General features: G+C 52.3%; 3 protein-coding genes across 5 annotated transcripts; 2 read left to right on the top strand and 1 right to left on the bottom strand.

Moving 5' to 3' along the window:
- Positions 1–1,560: 1,560 nt before the first annotated feature.
- On the top strand, positions 1,561–8,438 carry RHCE (Rh blood group CcEe antigens). Its single transcript, XM_056509303.1, has 10 exons — positions 1,561–1,874; positions 2,274–2,460; positions 2,646–2,796; positions 2,905–3,046; positions 4,481–4,638; positions 5,041–5,178; positions 5,409–5,554; positions 5,859–5,938; positions 6,952–7,025; positions 7,316–8,438. Exons 1-10 carry the CDS (start codon positions 1,739–1,741, stop codon positions 7,340–7,342), a joined length of 1,239 nt encoding a protein of 412 aa, XP_056365278.1. The 5' UTR covers positions 1,561–1,738; the 3' UTR covers positions 7,343–8,438.
- A 128-nt stretch (positions 8,439–8,566) lies between these two features.
- Positions 8,567–12,905, bottom strand: TMEM50A (transmembrane protein 50A). 3 transcript variants are annotated; one of them, XM_056509305.1, is made up of 7 exons: positions 12,824–12,905; positions 11,811–11,912; positions 10,827–10,939; positions 10,678–10,745; positions 9,623–9,715; positions 9,153–9,213; positions 8,567–8,944 (listed from the first exon to the last, which is right to left on the bottom strand). In XM_056509305.1, exons 2-7 carry the CDS (start codon positions 11,901–11,903, stop codon positions 8,899–8,901), a joined length of 474 nt encoding a protein of 157 aa, XP_056365280.1. In that variant the 5' UTR covers positions 11,904–11,912; positions 12,824–12,905; the 3' UTR covers positions 8,567–8,898. The 3 variants fall into 3 exon arrangements, with proteins under 3 accessions (XP_056365280.1, XP_056365279.1, XP_056365282.1); XM_056509304.1 differs by having other exon boundaries at positions 12,721–12,845; XM_056509307.1 differs by lacking the exon at positions 12,824–12,905 and adding an exon at positions 12,757–12,821.
- A 21-nt stretch (positions 12,906–12,926) lies between these two features.
- Positions 12,927–18,440, top strand: RSRP1 (arginine and serine rich protein 1). Its single transcript, XM_056509301.1, has 6 exons — positions 12,927–13,173; positions 13,296–13,351; positions 14,985–15,551; positions 16,152–16,306; positions 17,423–17,506; positions 17,919–18,440. Exons 1-6 carry the CDS (start codon positions 13,103–13,105, stop codon positions 18,105–18,107), a joined length of 1,122 nt encoding a protein of 373 aa, XP_056365276.1. The 5' UTR covers positions 12,927–13,102; the 3' UTR covers positions 18,108–18,440.
- Positions 18,441–18,447: the final 7 nt, after the last annotated feature.

The raw sequence follows: 18,447 nt of genomic DNA, 5'->3' as shown, positions 1-18,447 counted from the left end.
GAGCAGTGTAGCTGTACCAGGAGCAGTGTGGCTGTACCTGGAGCAGTGTGGCTGTACCTGCAGCAGTGTGGCTGTACCAGGAGCAGTGTGGCTGTGCCTGGAGCAGTGTGGCTGTACCTGGAGCAGTGTGGCTGTGCCTGGAGCAGTGTGGCTGTACCTGGAGCAGTGTGGCTGTGCCTGCAGCAGTGTGGCTGTTCCAGGAGCAGTGCTGGCTGTACCTGGGGCAGTGTGGCTGTACCTGGAGCAGTGTGGCTGTGCCTGGAGCAGTGTGGCTGTACCTGGGGCAGTGTGGCTGTACCTGCAGCAGTGTGGCTGTACCTGGAGCAGTGTGGCTGTGCCTGCAGCAGTGTGGCTGTGCCTGGAGCAGTGTGGCTGTACCTGGAGCAGTGTGGCTGTACCTGGAGCAGTGTGGCTGTGCCTGCAGCAGTGTGGCTGTGCCTGGAGCAGTGTGGCTGTACCTGCAGCAGTGTGGCTGTACCAGGAGCAGTGTGGCTGTACCTGCAGCAGTGTGGCTGTACCAGGAGCAGTGTGGCTGTACCTGCAGCAGTGTGGCTCTGCCTGGAGCAGTGTGGCTGTACCTGGAGCAGTGTGGCTGTACCTGCAGCAGTGTGGCTGTACCTGCAGCAGTGTGGCTGTGCCTGGAGCAGTGTGGCTGTACCTGGGGCAGTGTGGCTGTGCCTGCAGCAGTGTGGCTGTACCTGCAGCAGTGTGGCTGTGCCCTGGAGCAGTGTGGCTGTACCAGGAGCAGTGTGGCTGTGCCTGCAGCAGTGTGGCTGTACCAGGAGCAGTGTGGCTGTGCCTGGAGCAGTGTGGCTGTACCAGGAGCAGTGTGGCTGTACCAGGAGCAGTGTGGCTGTACCTGGGGCAGTGTGGCTGTACCTGGAGCAGTGTGGCTGTACCAGGAGCAGTGTGGCTGTGCCTGCAGCAGTGTGGCTGTACCTGGAGCAGTGTGGCTGTACCAGGAGCAGTGTGGCTGTACCTGGGGCAGTGTGGCTGTACCTGGAGCAGTGTGGCTGTGCCTGGAGCAGTGTGGCTGTACCTGGAGCAGTGTGGCTGTGCCTGCAGCAGTGTGGCTGTGCCTGGAGCAGTGTGGCTGTGCCTGGGGCAGTGTGGCTGTACCTGGAGCAGTGTGGCTGTGCCTGCAGCAGTGTGGCTGTACCTGGGGCAGTGTGGCTGTACCAGGAGCAGTGTGGCTGTACCAGGAGCAGTGTGGCTGTGCCTGCAGCAGTGTGGCTGTACCTGCAGCAGTGTGGCTGTGCCTGGAGCAGTGTGGCTGTGCCTGGGGCAGTGTGACTGTGCCTGGAGCAGTGTGGCTGTACCTGCAGCAGTGTGGCTGTGCCTGGAGCAGTGTGGCTGTGCTTGGAGCAGTGTGGCTGTACCTGCAGCAGTGTGGCTGTACCTGCAGCAGTGTGGCTGTGCCTGGAGCAGTGTGGCTGTACCAGGAGCAGTGTGGCTGTGCCTGCAGCAGTGTGGCTGTGCCAGTGCCCACAGGCACTCTGAGCTCAGCCCACAGGAGCTGCCCTGAGTTAGGCTCCTGCCCCAGCAGAGATAAGCGCTGCTCCCTGCTCACGCCTCTGGGCTGTGTTATCTCCCCGCTGTGCAGTCGCTGTGGGGCTCAGGCCGTTCCTGCAGCAGGACTGTGCTGTGCTGGGCTGTGCTGGGCTCTGCTGGGCAGCGCTGTGCTGTGCTGGGCTGTGCTGGGCTGTGCTGCCCGGGTGCCCCATGCAGCCAGGGCACCATGCCGCCCCGCTACCGGAGCTCCCGCTGCCGCCTGCCCTGGCTCCTCCTCCTGCTGCAGGCGCTGCTCCTCGGCAGAGCTTTCTTTGCCTTCCCAGGGTTCCGAATCATCTACTTCCCATCCGAGACGTACCCAGGTAAGCCTGCACCCTGCTGGGCAAGGAGGGGTGATCCCTGCTGAGGAGCAGAATGGTTGGATTGCTCTTTGAACTCCCCAAGAGTTTCTTAATATCACAGATGTTATGGGGATCCAAGACTAAATTGTATCTTTGGTCAGTTTTCTGTTGGGTGTTTTTGACCCCTCATGTGACATCCACTCTGATCACTGTGTAAAAATAAATTCAGCATTAAGGATGTTTTTTCTCTGGTTATAGTTTGGAAAGAAAGCTCTGGAATTCTTGGCAAGCTCTAAACTGTAGTGGCACTTAAATTTTTGTCTGAAGACTTCTTAGTTAATTATAATTTTAAATTAATTTTTTAAACCAGAAATCTGCATTAATAATTTCACTGCTGTCTTGTTCTTTTCTGCCCTGTAGTGTTTCAAGATGTCAACCACATGGTGATTTTTGGATTTGGCTTCTTCCTGATGGTTCTGAGAAGATATGGCTTTAGCAGCACTGGATTCAACTTCTTGCTCATTGTTCTTGGTGTCCAGTGCTCTGTGCTGGTACAAGATTTATTAGATCTCCTTAAGATACATCCCAGTGAATTTGGTATGGAAAGGTAATGAGTTCATGTTAGAGCTGCTGATTGCTCCTTCCAGGGCCCTGCTGGGGGTGAGAGAGGCACATTTGGAGGCATTTTGGAGGGCTTTAGGTTTATAATTACATTATTCTGTGTTGTTCCTTTTTATTGGCCCTGCTGTCACCCTGAGACTGAGTTGTTTTCCTTCCCTTCCTTTCTTGCAGTCTAGCAAGGGCTGTGATGAGCATGACTGCTGTGGTCATCTCCACTGGGGCTGTGCTGGGCAAGGCCAATCCTGTGCAGTTAATTGTGATGAGCCTGGTGGAATTAATCATTTTCCATGTGAGCAGATGCATCAACATCACAATCCTGCAGGTACCCTGGTGGGATTTTCAGATATGTGGGAGGAAATGCCACTGGAGCTTTGGAGCAGCTCTGTGTGGCCTGGAGCAGCCCCCAGAGGTGAATGTTGTGTTGGTGCAGGTGCCAGAGAACCTCAGCCTGATGCACGTGCACCTCTTTGGAGCCTACTTTGGTCTGGCAGTGACCTCCCGCTTCCCTGATCCTCCCCCAGGGCTGGACAAGAACAGGAGCACCCCAAAGTCAGAGCTGTTCTCAGTGCTGGGTGAGTGCTTGGCTGGAATGCCTCAGCTGCCCCAGGGGCTGCAGGGGGAGCCCTGGGGGTTTAACTGCAGCTCTGAATGCAGCCAAGCACAGCAGCTGCTGCTCTGCCACAAGGCACTTCCCACCTGCCCCACAGGCCACTCCTGCCTCACTTGGGGCTCAGTTTGCTTTTGTCACCTCAGTATGAAGGCTACTCCAGGCTCACAGTCCTTCCTCCAGGGTCACCACTCCCTTTCCTGGCCAAGCTGTCCCCCAGGCCTGCTGCTGAGGGGCTGAGTGCCAGAGCTGAGCTCATAACTTGTATTTCAGCACAGCTCTGGCTGTTTCTGCAGGTGGTGCACAGAGATAGAAAGGGGCAGTCCCTGCTGCTGACATAAATAAAAAGATAAAGCCTGGTGAAGGGTGGGGAGTGTGATACAGGCAGGCCCAGGAGACAGGAGCTGGGGGGAACAGGCTCAGTGTCTGGGACTTTCACTTCTTTTCTTGTGGAAGCATTTTGGTGGCTTTATCATCACAACTGCCACAAGTGAGTCCACAGAGACTCATTCTCACTCTGTCTTTGCCCACTTTAGGGAATACAAAATTTAAATGCTGCCCTTTTGTGTCCCTGGAGTTGTTTGCTGTTTATTTCCAGAGCTGAGCAGATACTCATAAGAATGCTTCAGTAGATTTTGTATTTATATTTATATAGAATGGGAATAGGATGGATCATCTCACAAGTCCTCAGTGCCACCATAAGTTTAGAGTTGCTGGAATGGCCTCTCCTGTCTGAGGCAGAGTTGTCTTCCTTGGTGCACTGAAATCATGGATATTAGCAATGGAAACTGGATTTCACAGAGCCAAGACAAGCTGGTATAAAATCAGTGCCTGCCAGGACTGCTGGAAACTTCATTAGTGCCTCACAGTGACAATGCCTGTGTCACTTATTAGGGCTCTGGGACAGTAACCCATCAGTGTCCCTGCCAGGTGGATTGCACAGGGTCTGGTACCTCTGTGGGGTGGGGGGCACAGCATCAGTGATGGGAGTGGGCTGGAAACAAAACCCAACAGCTGGGGAATGGCCAGGAGCTCTGCTGTGTGTTGTGTTGGTGTCTGTGCACAGCACAGCCCCTCAGGGCCCTGTGCCATCAGCCCCAGTCCCTCTGCTGTGGGAATTGCCTCTGTGCACTGGGTGATGTATCCTGCCAGGCAGGACCCTGCCCCCAGGGAGCCTGGGCTTCCCAAGTTCTGGCTGTGAGGGCACAGAAGCAGAAGAAGCTGTTTTCTGTTTTCATGCTGCTGGAGAAGCCTGTGTGCTCACAGGGGTGTGACACTGGCAGCTGCTCACTGGGAGGAGCTCTGGGACTCACACTGCAGCCTGGAGCCCTCAGGACAGGCAGGGATGGCTCCTGTGCTCCAGAGCAGCTCCTGAGGGTCTCTTGTCCTTGTCCCCAAGGCACTGTGTTTGTCTGGATGTTCTGGCCAAGCTTCAATTCCATCCTGGCTGAGTCCAGGTGGCAAGCAGTGCTCAACACCTACTTGGCCCTCGCTGTGAGTGCTGTGGCTGCCTTCATGTTGTCTGCTCTGACCTCCAAGGATGGCAAATTCAGAATGGTAAGGACCAGGGAAAACCCTGCCTGGGGTTTTTCTGTTCAATGAAATTTTCTGGTACCCTCAGGAATACTGGAAATACAACAGCTGTGAACTGCAACCAAAGCCAGGGGCTGAGAGTCACAGACTCACAGAGGGGTTTGGATGGGAAGGGGCATCAAAGATCACCTCATCCCATCCCTGCCATGGCAGGGACACCTCCCACTGTCCCAGGCTGCTGCAAACCCTGCTCAGCCTGGCCTGGGACACTGCCAGGGGCAGCCCCAGCTTCTCTGGGCACCCTGGGCCAGGGAACAATTCCTTCCTAATACTGAACCTTCCCTTTTTCAGTTTAAAGCCATTGCCCCCTGTTGTATCCCTTTTGTAAAAAGCCCTTAACTCTCTGTTTTTGTTGTTGTTGTACAGGCTCACATCCACAGTGCAGTCCTGGCTGGAGGGGTCACCATGAGCTCCACAGCAGAAATCATCCAGCACCCCTGGATTGCCATGATTTTGGGGCTGCTTGGCAGTGTCATCTGCATCCTGGGATCTCACTGCCTACAGGTAATGCTCAAAGCCCAGAATGGTTCTTGGGTAAGCTGAATAAATTTCTTTTCCTATTCAGGATATCCCAAGGGAAATCTCTTTTCCAAACTAGGAAAGCTGAGGTGTTCTGAGCAGAGTGCAGGGTTGCAGCTTTGTGAGAGCAAATCCATCCTCTGGGTGTGCAACAGCTGATCTGCAATTACCAACTTGTGTTTCTGGGTGTCAATTCAAGCTTTTCTCCTTCCCAGAGGTGCTTTAATCCCCCTTTGAAGCTTCAGGATACTTCTGGAGTTCATTTCACTTTTGGTTTGCCTGCTGTGCTTGGAGCTGTGGCTGCTGTTCTTCTCAGTGTGGTGGAACAAGGGATGGTTCAACAATGGAGTGATTTATCCAGGTACAGAAATTCTTGGATGAAATAATGAAGATAGATAATCAGGGAGGGAGAAATCAGAGTGCAGCATGAGGGCCTGACACTTCTCATTGTGTTCTTCATGAAACAAATCTAATGAAGTTTTAATACCAAAAGGATGGACAAAATAAATCCTCTGAATTCTGCATTAGGCTTCTGGTATGTTCCTAAAACATCTCACTGCAGATTTGAGAATTAAGTTTCTATGAGAGATTTTGATAGATGCAGATTCATTCACAGTGTTGATGCTAAATAAAAGGTGAAACTTTTTTTTTTTTTTGCTTTTCAGTCTGGGTTATTTGATCTTTTTTGAAGTTGGTGCCTTCTGCCAGACCATCAGCACTGCCTTGATAATAGGTTTGATTACAGGTCAGTACTGGAAACATCCCAGGAATTCCTTTATTTCATTGGAGCAAGGAATTTCTGTGGGAGCAGTGATTTCTGTGGGTAAATCACTGATGGAATAAATGGAAACAAAATGCCAGGGACTCTCCCCAGCCAGGCTTTAGAAGAAGAGCTTTTTGCACAGAAATAACCCAGCAGCACCATTCTTTCAGTGCTGAAGTTTTATTTTAACCAAGGTTTAACAGCTGCCTTCAACCTGCAGACAGGAGAGGTGGAAAGATGAAAATATTTCCACTTTTGGGTGTTGTCTCAGTGACAGAAGATGCCCCAATCTGGGGCTTGTCACTTTTTAGGCCATTTGGAGCAAATGTGCAAAGTTTCAATAAATCAGGAGCTGCCTCAGCCCAGCTGCAGCCCTTTGATCAGGAGATTTGGGGATTTTTGGGACTTTTTGCTGCTTTGGGAGCAGCAGCACTCACGTGGCTCCCATTGGATGCTCTGGTTTTCCCCAGCCCCAAATTCTGCCTGGAGTAACAGAGAAATGGGCAATGAAAATTGCTGGGAAACACACCCTACAGTGATTTTGGAGTCTTTTAATTGATTTAAACTTTTGCATTACTTTGAGTGTAATGAAGAAGGAACAGATTTTTAGAAAACATCCAGCTGAAATAACCAAACATTCAGTGTTTAACCAATTGTTCAAAAACCCAGAGATTCCCAAACTAACAACACTGATAAACCAGATTGTTTTAAATACACAGGCACTTCTCATGAAGAAATTCATCATTTTGATGTGTTTTCATAATCTAGCAGCTGTGTAATGGGCTTTTACCTAAAGTAATTCACTTTTAGTATCCTGACAATCCTCTTTCTGTGTTTAAGGCCAGCTTGAGTCAGGGGGCTCTGCTGGAGGATTTAGGTCTGAATTTGTGTTTTGAGCTGTTCCATTTGCACAAATGTTGCCAAGAAACTCCTGTTGCACACAACCCTCCCCTTGCCCTGGTGTTTATGTTTATTTTGGTTCTTTTTACCAACAGGCTTTATCTTAAACATCAAACTGCTTAAAGCTGTGCATGTCTCCAAGTACTTTGATGATCAGTTTTATTGGGAGGTGAGTTTCCAAATGATTTCAGACTCCCTGGGGGGGTGGGGGGGAGTTCATTTAGCACCTTGATGAAGAACTCCAGGTATTTGAAGGGGAAAAAAAGGGTTATTTATTTTCCCAGCACTTTTTGATGCACAGACAGTCCTTGGGCACCCTTAGGTGCTGATGTGAGGCTGAATCTGAATGACAGGAAAAACAAATGGGTGAAAAGAAGCTTTTAATCAGCTTTTCCATTGGTTTTGGGGGTTTTCTGTGATGATTTGATGTGTTCTGATACAAGAATGTTTTGTTCACAGTTTCCTCACTTGTCTGTTGGATTTTGACTGGAGGATCCCAGTGACAGACAGGAGCAAGATAAGATTTTCCTCTTTATCACCAGAAAAACTGAACAGCTGTGGTGTGTTCAGAGAGCACTGAAACACCAATTCTCAGGCCCACAAAAGCCAAATGGACACTCAAAAATCAAACTGTTCCAGTTATTCTTGAAAGATCCAGAGTGTGAATTCACAGATGCAAACTTCAGATGTGTTCAGCTTTTCTGCTTTGCTGCCCTTACCTTAAATATTTTTTTGTAAGATATGTACAAAAAGTTGGCTGCATTCATGGCTTATCAATCCCAATGCTTGGAAACATTAAACTATTTTTAGCTCCCGAGTTCACAAGGCAAAAGGATGGATTTGGAAAGTCATTTCTCAAGGAGCACTTCTCATCCAGCAAAGCACTCAAGTTTTTAAGCTGAATTGATTCTGCTGAAGGCCTTGACAAGCCAGGATTTGCTGAGTGAAGCTGGAGCAGGGCCAGAACTCTGCATCCTGCCAGACTGAAAAAAAAACCCCCTGGCATTACTTGGCTGGTGCTGGATGTGTTGGGAGGCTATGATAGCAAAAAAAAAAAAAAAATTCAGTTGTGGATGGTGCTCCTGAATCCCCTGAGGGCTGCCAAATGTAAAACTCAAGCAGAGCTCAGGGCAGTGTCAGGGAGGAATGAACCCCAGTGCTCCAATTCTGAGCCAGCACCCAATTTTGGAAATGCAAGGACTTGGATTCTCTGTCAGTGAACTCTTTTTTAATTGGATTGTCATCCTCAGTGTTTCTTCCTTTCAAAAATAGTTGACACAGAAAATCTTCCAGCAGTGCTTACCTAATAAAGGAGTGAAAACCTGGCTGTTTTTTTTTTTCCTTCAGCACCCTGTGAGGAATGAATGAATGAGGGAGCTGAGTGCTTTGATGGGGTTCACTGGCCTCATTCCCTCCCTGGGATCAGAGCAGATCCCTGCAGCTGCAGAGGGGAGCAGTGCAGCCTTGCAAGGAAGAGCCAGTTTCCTTGTTCCAGCAGGAGTTCTGCAGCTGCCCAAACCTTCTACACACAACTGTGAGTTGTTCCTTCCTCTTTATCACCAAGATAAATTAAATATTCAGGGGATGGGGAAAAAAAAAATATCCCAAACCACCCCAGTTCTGAATTACACAAGAAAAGCCACACACCAGCAAGTTTTGCAATTGAAGAAATGGTTATATTGCCCAGATATAGGAAATAGTTAATAAATATCTGTTCAAAGGTTGTTTTAATGCAGTTTTAGTAAGTTTTGGATTGTAAATAACATCATAGAAACAGCTGGTTAAATACATCCATATTCCACTCTCCTTTTATTTGTAACAAACAGCATTTTAGAAAAGTGACTCCACGTTGTTTGTAGCAATTTTACATTTCTCAAAAACACCACAACACTCAAGTGGACGTACAAGAGTAAAAAAAATAACCAGAATAGAGCTGGATTTAGTGCACTCAGCTGGCCTTGATTTCTCTTTAGACACGATGGAAGGTTTTACAAAATGGTTTTACAAAACTCTGGGGGGTGCAGGTCAAGCCCAGGGGGGTTTCACTGCCACAAATCCTCTGTGCGACCAAACTTGAACACCAGGCCCCTGGAAAACACCACAAACCAAACCCCTCTTGGTTTAAACACAGCATTTGTTAATCCAACCCCTGTGCAGGCAAATCTCAGTTTATTCACATAGATCTGGTTATAAAACAGGACTTTAGGACTAACCAGATCACAGCAAATTTCAGGTTTTTATCATTAAATAGGAAAATAAATTAAATTAAATAGGAAATAAAAGAGAGCAGTCTTACCCAAAAAAGATGAATGCATTCTGGAAAAACACAGCTATTCCTGGGTACACCACTGGTTTTTCTAAGAGAAACAAAAAAAAATCCCCATAAATTATTTCTGAAGAAATTTTCAAGCATATCCCATTTCTGACATGTCCTTTTCCCTTGTGCTAATTTAGCAGAGAGGCTTTGGGAGCAATCTGCAGCAACTCAGTAATTTGTATTCTGGGAATAAGTGTTCACCCAGGGAATTATTCCCTAAAAACTGCAGCAGTTTAATTATATCCATGGAGTTCCCAGTTGGGTTTGTAGAGGAAGTTTGTACTTAGAAAAAAATCAAATCCATCCCAGTATCAGTAATAACATGGGATAGTGGTGTAGGGCAAAAGACTCAACCTGGGCCTGCCTTAAAACCCTCTAAATACCAGTTCTAAAATTCAGGAAACATTTAAAACATCTCTCAAATTTCAAAAAATAGTTTCAGGTCTTACCTTTAACCACATATCCCCCAAAAAGGATCCACATGGAAGCAATGAGGGACCCAAAAGCCATCATGAAACCAATGAAGAGCCAGATCCGAGCCCCTGCAATGGGATGGGGGATGTGGGACACAAAGCCCCTCTGTGGGGCCTGAGGGACACCCCAACCCCAAAAATACCCTTCTGAGGGACACTCCAGCCCCAAAAATACCCCTCTGAGGGACACCCCAGCCCCAAAAATACCCCTCTGAGGGACACTCCAGCCCCAAAAATACCCCTCTGTGGAACCTGAGGGACACCCCAGCCCCAAAACCCCCTCTGAGGGACACCCCAGCCCCAAAACCCCCTCTGAGGGACACTCCAGCCCCAAAAATAACCCTCTGAGGGACACTCCAGCCCCAAAAATACCCCTCTGAGGGACCTGAGGGACACCCCAGCCCCAAACCCCCCCTCTGCAGGGTCAGTGGGGGATGTCTGTACCCATGGGACACCCCAGCCCCACAAACAGCCCTGGCCCAGCTCTGGGGGGTCTCAGGGACACCGCACCCCACAAACCCCTCTGCAGGGTCTCTGGGACACCCCAGCCCCACAACCTCCCCTGGCCCAGCTCTGGGGGGTCTCTGGGACACCCCAGCCTCACAAGCCCCTCCAATCTCCCCTGGCACAGCTCTGCAGGCTGTGGGGGATGTCTGTACCCATGGGACACCCCACCCCACAAACCCCCCCTGGCCCTGCTCTGGGGGGGTCTCTGGGACACCCCACCCCACAAACCCCCCTCTGTGGGACCTGAGGGACACCCCAGCCCCACAAACCCCCCCTGGCCCAGCTCTGGGGGGGTCCCAGGGACACCCCACCCCACAAACCCCCCCTGGCCCAGCTCTGGGGGGGTCCCAGGGACACCCCACCCCACAAACCCCCCCTGGCCCAGTCTGGGGGGTCTCAGGGACACCCCACCCCACAAACCCCCCCCTGGCCCAGTCTGGGGGGTCCCAGGGACACCCCACCCCACAAACCCCCCCTGGCCCAGCTCTGGGGGTCTCAGGGACACCCCAGCCCAGCCCTGGTACCTGTCTGGCCCAGGCAGCCCTCGCTGTAGCTGTCCCCCCGCACCTGCCCGTTGGACACGGCGTTGATCCTGGGGACAGAGGGGACAAAAGTGGCACTGAGAGCTCTGCTTCCCACTGCTGCCTGCACAGAGGGGCTGCTGGGCACTTACATCAGGAATGCAATGGTGGCTATGACCCCACAGGCGTGGTAGGAGTGGTTGAAATCTTCCACTTGAGGGTATTTCACAGCAGCATCGATGATGATCCACCAGCCCGTGAAAAACTGGGGGCAAAGAAAGAGTTTAAAATGCAGGCACAGCCTGGGAGAGAAAATATCAATATTTAAAATTGGGGGCAAAGAAAGAGTTTAAAATACAGGCACAGCCTGGGAGAGAAAATATCAATATTTAAAATTGGGGGCAAAGAAAGAGTTTAAAATACAGGCACAGCCTGGGAGAGAAAATATCAGTATTTAAAATTGGGGGAAAGAGTTTAAAATACAGGCACAGCCTGGGAGAGAAAATACCAATATTTAAAATGGGGGGGGAAAAAAAGAGTTTAAAATACAGGCACAGCTTGTAAGAAAAAATATCATCAGTATTTAAACTTGGGGGAAAAGAAAGTTTAAAATACAGGCACAGCCTGTGAGAAAAAATATCATCAATATTTAAAGACCTCACAGCCTCCAGCCCAGACTGAAGTGGGAACACCATTAGTTTTGCTGTGGATTTGGGATCCAGCTGGGATTTGCCCACTTCCTGAGCAAAACTGTGAAATTTAAACCTGCAATGGGTGGTGGAAAGCAGATGTTGGTAGTGGCTCTGCTGCTACACACAGGGACAATGTATCCCTGCTCTTCCTGTCCCTGGAATTGCAAAGTTGGGAGCAGCCCTGTAAAATCATCAATTCCAACCATTGAACCATGTCCCCAAATGTCACATCCACGTATTCTTTAAACATTCCCAGGCACAGTGACTCCACCACTGCCTGGCCACCCTTGCAGAGGAGAAATTCCCCCTTTCATCCAACTCGAGGCCGTTTCCTCTCATCCTTCCATTTGAAACGCAGGAGAAGAAACTCCCAAACCGCTGGAAATTCTCATTTCAGGAGAGAAAAGCCCGAAGAGCGGCGCAGGGAGGGCAGGGCGGCCGTACCAGCACCCCCGCGGCCACGGAGGCGATGGTGTTGCGCTTCTCGCCCCAGTCCACGCACTCGGAGCAGCGCAGGCTCTCCAGGAAGCCGGACATGGTTCCACACTGCGGGAGGAAAGGGAGCTCGGTCCGGCAGGAAACCGGAGCGGGGAGCGGCCGAACCGGAACCGGCGGGGACCAGCCGAACCGGGAGCGACCGAACCCGGGACCGACCGAACTGGGACTGACCAAACCCGGGAACCGGAGCGGGGAGCGGCCGAACCCGGGACTGGCCGAACCCGGAACCGACCGAACCCGGGACCGACCGAACCCGGGAACCGGAGCGGGGAGCGGCCGAACCGGGACCGGCGGGGACCGACCGAACTGGGACCGGCCGAACCCGGGAGCGGCCGAACCGGGACCGACCGAACCCGGAACCGACCGAACCGGAGACCGCCCGAAACCGGGACCGACTGAACCAGGACCGCCCGAACCCGGTACCGGCTGGGACCGACCGAACAGGGACCGACTAAACCGGGACCGCCCGAACTGGGACCAGCGGGGACCGACCGAACAGGGGCCGACCGAACCCGGGAACCGGCAGGGACCGACCGAACCAAGACCGGCCGAACCCAGGATCGACCGAATAGGGACCGCCCGAACCCAGGGCCCCGCCGCTCACCGGGCGCGCCCCCGATCCGCGCACCCCGCTCGGTCACGAGGCGCGCACCGCGCATCTCCCGCATCCCCATCCCTGAACCCTGCGCATCCCCCGCGCATCTCCCGCACACGCGTCTTTAAACCCCGCGCATCCCCCGCACCCCCGCACCCCGCGCATCTCCCGCACCTCCGTCCCTGAATCCCGCGCATCCCCCGCGCATTCCCCGCAACCCGCCCATCCCCCGTCCCCGCACCCCGCGCACCCGACTCGCACCCTGCGCCCCGCGCATCCCCCGCGCATTCCCCGCACCGTGCGCGCTCCCGGCCCCGCGCATCCCCCGCCCCGCGCGCTCCCGCCCCGCGCATCCCTCGCGCACCGTCACGGGACGCGGCGGCGGCGGCCGCGCGCAGGCGCAGCGCGCGCGCGCAGGGGGCGGGGGCGGGGCCCGAGGGCGGGGGCGGGGCCGCCGTTGCGGGGCCGGGGGGCGGGGCCGGCGCGTGCGCCGCGAGCGCGCGGTTGCGTAACGGGAGGGACGTTCTGGAAGGTTCTGGGCCGGCCCTCAGTCGCTGGCGGGCGGCGGCGGAGGAGGCTCCGAGCTGCGCTTCTGTCGTGCTTCTATCGCCTTTCTGTCGCCGATCGCGGCGGGCCCGGCGCTATGGGGGTGACGCACGAAGCGGGGCTCTCCCCTCAGGACCCGTGCGGGGGCAGCCCGGCGGGCTGGAGCCGGTGAGGCGGCGGGCCGGGGGAGGGAGAGCGGCGGGAGCGGCCGAACGCGGTGGTCGCTGCGGAGTGAGGGCCGTGGGTCGCTCGCAGTGAGTTTTTAATGGTTTTTATTGGTTTTATTGCAGGAGCGCCCAGGTGCCTCAGGGGAACCAGCGTGGGGCGTGCCCGGCGGCGCCCAGCGGTGAGTGAGGGGCTCGGGGGGCCCCGATACCGGTGCTGCCCTCGGTTAGTGAGGGGCCCTGAGCGCTTGGGGGGCCCGGTGCCGGTGCTGCTCCCGGTGAATGAGGGGCTCTCAGGGTTCCGGGGGGCCCTGAGGGCTCGGGGGGCCCCGATACCGGTGCTGCCCTCGGTTAGTGAGGGGCCCTGAGGGCTCGGGGGGCCCGGTGCCGGTGCTGCTCCCGGTGAATGAGGGGCTCTCAGGGTTCCGGGGGTCCCTGAGGGCTCGGGGGGCCCGGTGCCGGTGCTGCCCCCATGGACGGGGCCGGGCACGGTCCGGGCGGTCCCCGGCAGCACTCGAGGTTTCCTGTCATTGCCGTCCCAGCCGTGTGACCTTGGCCCTGCTTAGAGGTGAAGTTCTGAAACTTTAGCTGTACTAGCAGCGAGAGAAGTGGGTCTGACAACTGTCAAGCAAGTTAAATTCCAGATTTCAGTGCGGGGGTTGGATTAATTCCTTAACTTCGCTTTGCACTGAGCGCTAAATAGAAATTCCGTGTCAAAGCGAGCTTCCTTAAACTGTAAACTGGTTACGTAACTCAGGGCTTAAGTCTTGTGGTAAGATCCTTACCCCGAGTAATCTTTGCAGCCATAAAATGGCTGCCACTCCAGGGACAGCCATTTTAATTATTAATATCGGGCCATAACCAGTGCTGCGTCCCGCGTCCCGGCACTGAGTCACCAGCGGCTTTTGCTCTGTCCGTGTAGATGTTTTTAGCAGCAGCCTGTTGCATACACTGCTGGGATGTGTGGAGCTATGTGCCACGGGTTTTATGACATGATACAGGCGAGATCTTAGCTGGTTTATACTTAAAAGATACTTTTATTTTATTTTGTTAGAGTAAAAACCTCCGTGGAACTGTAGCAGAAAAGTGATCAATTTGTACTGAGCTGGAAGGAAAATGGTTCTTTTGTATCTAGATACAATGAACTGTATTTAGGCCAGATACCTTGAAAATTCTTTACCAGAATGTCAAGATTTTCCTCCTTAAAACCCAGGCAGACTTCTCTCCAAAATTGCACACAAAACCGCACATGGTTTAAACTGAAGCCTTTATTTTTTCAATACAACCCTGCGTTTCAGTTTTGTGACTGACTGCAGGAGAGGGGATTGCAGAGCTGACAAGATAGCTTTTTGTTATGGAATTGTGACTGGAATTGTGACTGGAATTGTGACTGGAATTGTGACTGGAATTGTGACTGGAATTGTGACTGGAATTGTGACTGGAATTGTGACTGGAATTGTGACTGGAATTGTTACTGGAATTGTGACTGGAAGATGGCTGGGGGTTTTTGGGCTGTCTGATTCTCCCTGGCCGCACTGCCTCCGTGTCACATAGGGACGGTGGGATCGATGGATTCGGATCCTTGGCTCTGAGAATGGCTGAGCTGTAGGAAAAGGGATCCCAAGGAAAAGGTGCTGCAGGAGCTGAGTTTAGGGAGCAATTCCGTGCCCAGCTGCTTCCAGGCTGTGAGCAGCTGCAGGCCGATGTTCCTTTGGGATGCGGATCCCATTTTTACAGCAGGCACACAGGGTTTAGGGCTGGGATTGTTGCTGAGGAAATGCCCGTCGATGCTGAACCCGCGTTATCCTCCCGCAGGAACAGAGACCGGGCACTGCAGGGCAGCGGCCAAAGCCGAGGCGGGCGCTGAGGGCAGCTCGGCGGGGAGAACGGCCGACATGACGGAGTTCATGGACGAGCTGAGCCTGGGCTCGCCCAAGCAGAGAGAATCCCCGGCGCGCTCCGGCCGCTCCTCCAGCCGCTCCTCCAGCCGCTCGTCGCGCAGCTCCAGCTCCAGCAGCTCCTCCAGCCGCTCCTCCCGCAGCTGGAGCCGCTCCCGCTCCCGTTCTCGCTCCCGTGCGCGGCGCTGCCGCCGCTGCTCCCGCTCCTACTCGCGCTCCCGCTCGCGCTCCCGCGGCTACCGGCGCTACCGCCGCCGCTACCGGCCCCGGCGCTACCGGCCCCGCTACGCCCGGCACCGCTCCCGTTCGCGCTCCCGCTCCCGGGGCTGCTACCGCCGCTCCTACTCGCGGAGCCGCTCCCGTTCCCGCGGCCGCCGCTACTACGGCTTCGGCAGGACCATCTACCCCGAGGCGTACCGCGGCTGGCGGAGCCGCTCCCGGAGCCGCTCCCGGAGCCGCTCCCCGCTGCACCTCAGCGAGAAAGGTACGGGGGCCCCGGGGCTGCGTGCGGGGTGGGCTCGGTTTGGGGGCCCCGGGGCTGCGTGCGGGGTGGGCTCGGTTTGGGGGTTCTCTTTGTGGGATGGGCTCGGTTTGGGGGCTCTTTGGGGCTGCTGTGTGTCAGATCGGGTTGGTTTGGGGGCTTTTTGGGGCTGCTGTGTGTCAGATGGGTTTGGTTTGTGCTGGGCAGATTCTCCTCTGCTTCTTTGGTTTTTTAAAACACAAGTGAAGGAAAAGTTCAGTGCAGTTCGATAAATGTATTTATCATTATTATTTATTATTTGTCAGAGCATTGTTACAGAGCATTATTATTTATCAGAATATAATTTATTATTATTTATCAGAATTTATTGCTTATCAGAATATAACTTATAATTATTTATCAGAACATTATTATTTGTTATATATCAGACCATTATAATTTATTATTATTTATTAGAACATTGGCACAGAGGACAGGCTGTGATAAGATCAATCCCAGCTGATTCTTGCATAGATGCAGAACCTGCAGGTTTTAGGCTTGTAGGTACACATGGATTTTAGTGACACAAAGCAACTTTTCTTTTCTCATTCCATCTCCTTCTAGACAAGAGGGAACTCCTGGAAATTGCAAAAGCCAATGCTGCCAAAGCTCTGGGGACAGACAACATTGTCCTGCCAGCCAGCCTGAAGATCTCTGCTCCTGCCAAAGAGATCAAAAGTGAGAAGCAGGAGCGGGAGGAGGCCAGGGAGTCAGCTGAGGTAAGTATGGAGTGTTCTCCCTGCACAGGTAAACACCTCTTAGATTTGTCTGCATGGCTGTGCTGTAGTTCTGCTGTGGAGGTTGTGCTTTTGAGTTCAGACTCTTGAACAAGAACTCCAGAAACCTCGAGCTTTGCCTTAAGCTGGAAGCACAGAGGCCCTGTCGGAGGTGTTTGATCCCCTGAGTGTCCAGTAGGGACAGCTGGGGAAGGACAGGAGACTTGTTCCTTTGACTTGTTCTCCTAATGGGATGTTTCCCATTAATTCCACTAGTTTGTGCCTTTCTGACCTAAAACCAGGAGTCTCCTTGCCAAACCTAGTGAATAGTGTGGGGTTATTTTTTTTTGTTAAGGTTAAATCTTTCTGCCTTTTTAACTGTTGAAAGCTTTTCATGTGCAACAAACTGTTTCCCAGAAATCCCATACCCAAGCACACAATGCATTTTACATACTTTATTTCTGTCTTATAGAAATCATGACTATGGTTCCAGACATGAGGAAGAAAATCTGGTGGTAATTAAGGGACTTTGTGGGCTGTAGCTGTTGTGAATTGAAGGGAGGGCGAAACTGGAGCAGCTTCAAGTTGAATTTTAGTTTGGTTCTGTTGTGGTGTTTTCCCCTGAGCCACAGTAAATCCAAACCTGTGTGGCTCAGGTGCTGCTGCTGGAAAGGGAAGTGAATTTGCTGAGGGTTTGACACAAATGGTCCAGGCATCCCTTTCATAAACATATGCAATATATTGCAGATGTTGAGAGAGTACAGAAGAAGAGGCCTGCCTCCCTTGCAGATAAGTTGATTGTTGTTCTCCAAAGCTGTGCAGGATGGGTGTGCAGAGCTGCTGCCACTCTGTGTCACTGCTGTGGTGTGGCAGCCTGTGCTGTGCCCCTGATCCTGTCTGAGCTGGGGCCTGCCTGTGCCTCCATTGCCATGGGGCTGGCACAGCTGCCTTGCCCAGGTGCTGCCTTGCCCAGGTGCTGCCTGCCCTCGTGGGCTCAGCCCTCCTGTAGCTTTACAGCTACTTGAGATGAAATATTGAGTCTCCACACAAAGTTGTGCTGTGCTGTGACTGCCTGCCCTGGCTCAGGGATCCCCCTAAGCTGTGTCTGCTCTTCTTTAGCAACCTGGGAGTGCAGCTGAGGATGAGACCAGGGCTGCTGTGGAGAGAGCAACAATCCAGAGGAGCATTTCCTTCAGCCCTAATGTAAGTGATGGAATCCCAGCACTGAGCCCTCCTGCCTCAGGCTGTTCCCAAATCAGAGCTCAGGAATAATGACAACAGAAGGAATTTGATGTTTGATAATGATTCCTCTGTAGAGCACCCTAAATACACCTCAACAGTGTGTTTAGAATGTGTTTATCCTCAACCTGAAGAGTGTAAAACCAGAACTAGTTTAAAACACAGCTTATGTCAAGTTCCACATTTTAGTAATTCAAACTGAGGATTCAGGGACTTCTCCTGTGTTAAGTGCACATGATTGATACCCAGTATAAGCATCAGGAATTCCAAGAGCTGGAGAGAAAACATTTATGTGATTTTTATGATCAGCACAGATCAACCCTTTGGTTTTAGCACCTTTTCTTACAGGAAATGTCTTTTATTTATTTTTTTCCAGAACACAATGGCCAAGCCTGCCCTGCAGAAGCCAGTGAGCCATGCTGTGGTTAAGGAGCCTGTGGTTTCTCCACCCAGGGAGGATGACAGGAAGGGAAGCCCCTATGGGCAGTGGGTTCCTGTCAAGAAGGAGGAGAAGAAAACATTCCTGAACTTCTCACCCAAAAGCTCCCTGTTCAGGGCACGCTGATGGGAGTCACTGTCAGCCTGCAGCACTTCACACCCCTCAGCACAGATGGAGATTTCTGATGGGCTTGAAGATTTGTTAATACTGAGTATTTATTTTGAAGACTTAATTTTTGGAATCTTAGGTTTCTCTTTCAGATAGAGAGCACACAGATCCAGAAGCCACAGATGGGAATCTTGTGTATATTTGTAAATATTTTGTATTGCTTTATTGGACTAGAACTTGCAGGTGGGTAACTTTTTTCTAAACCATAGTTGAGTAGCTGTTCTTTGAACACCTGGATTTACATTGTGTAACTGTTTACTTCAAGTGAATAAAGTTTAGTTTTGCACTGGCTGTGTCA

Source organism: Oenanthe melanoleuca, chromosome 23 (genome assembly GCF_029582105.1).
Source record: "Oenanthe melanoleuca isolate GR-GAL-2019-014 chromosome 23, OMel1.0, whole genome shotgun sequence".
Lineage (NCBI taxonomy): Eukaryota > Metazoa > Chordata > Aves > Passeriformes > Muscicapidae > Oenanthe > Oenanthe melanoleuca.
Note: the sequence above shows the minus strand (reverse complement) of the source record. Positions and strands in the feature narration are given on the sequence as shown.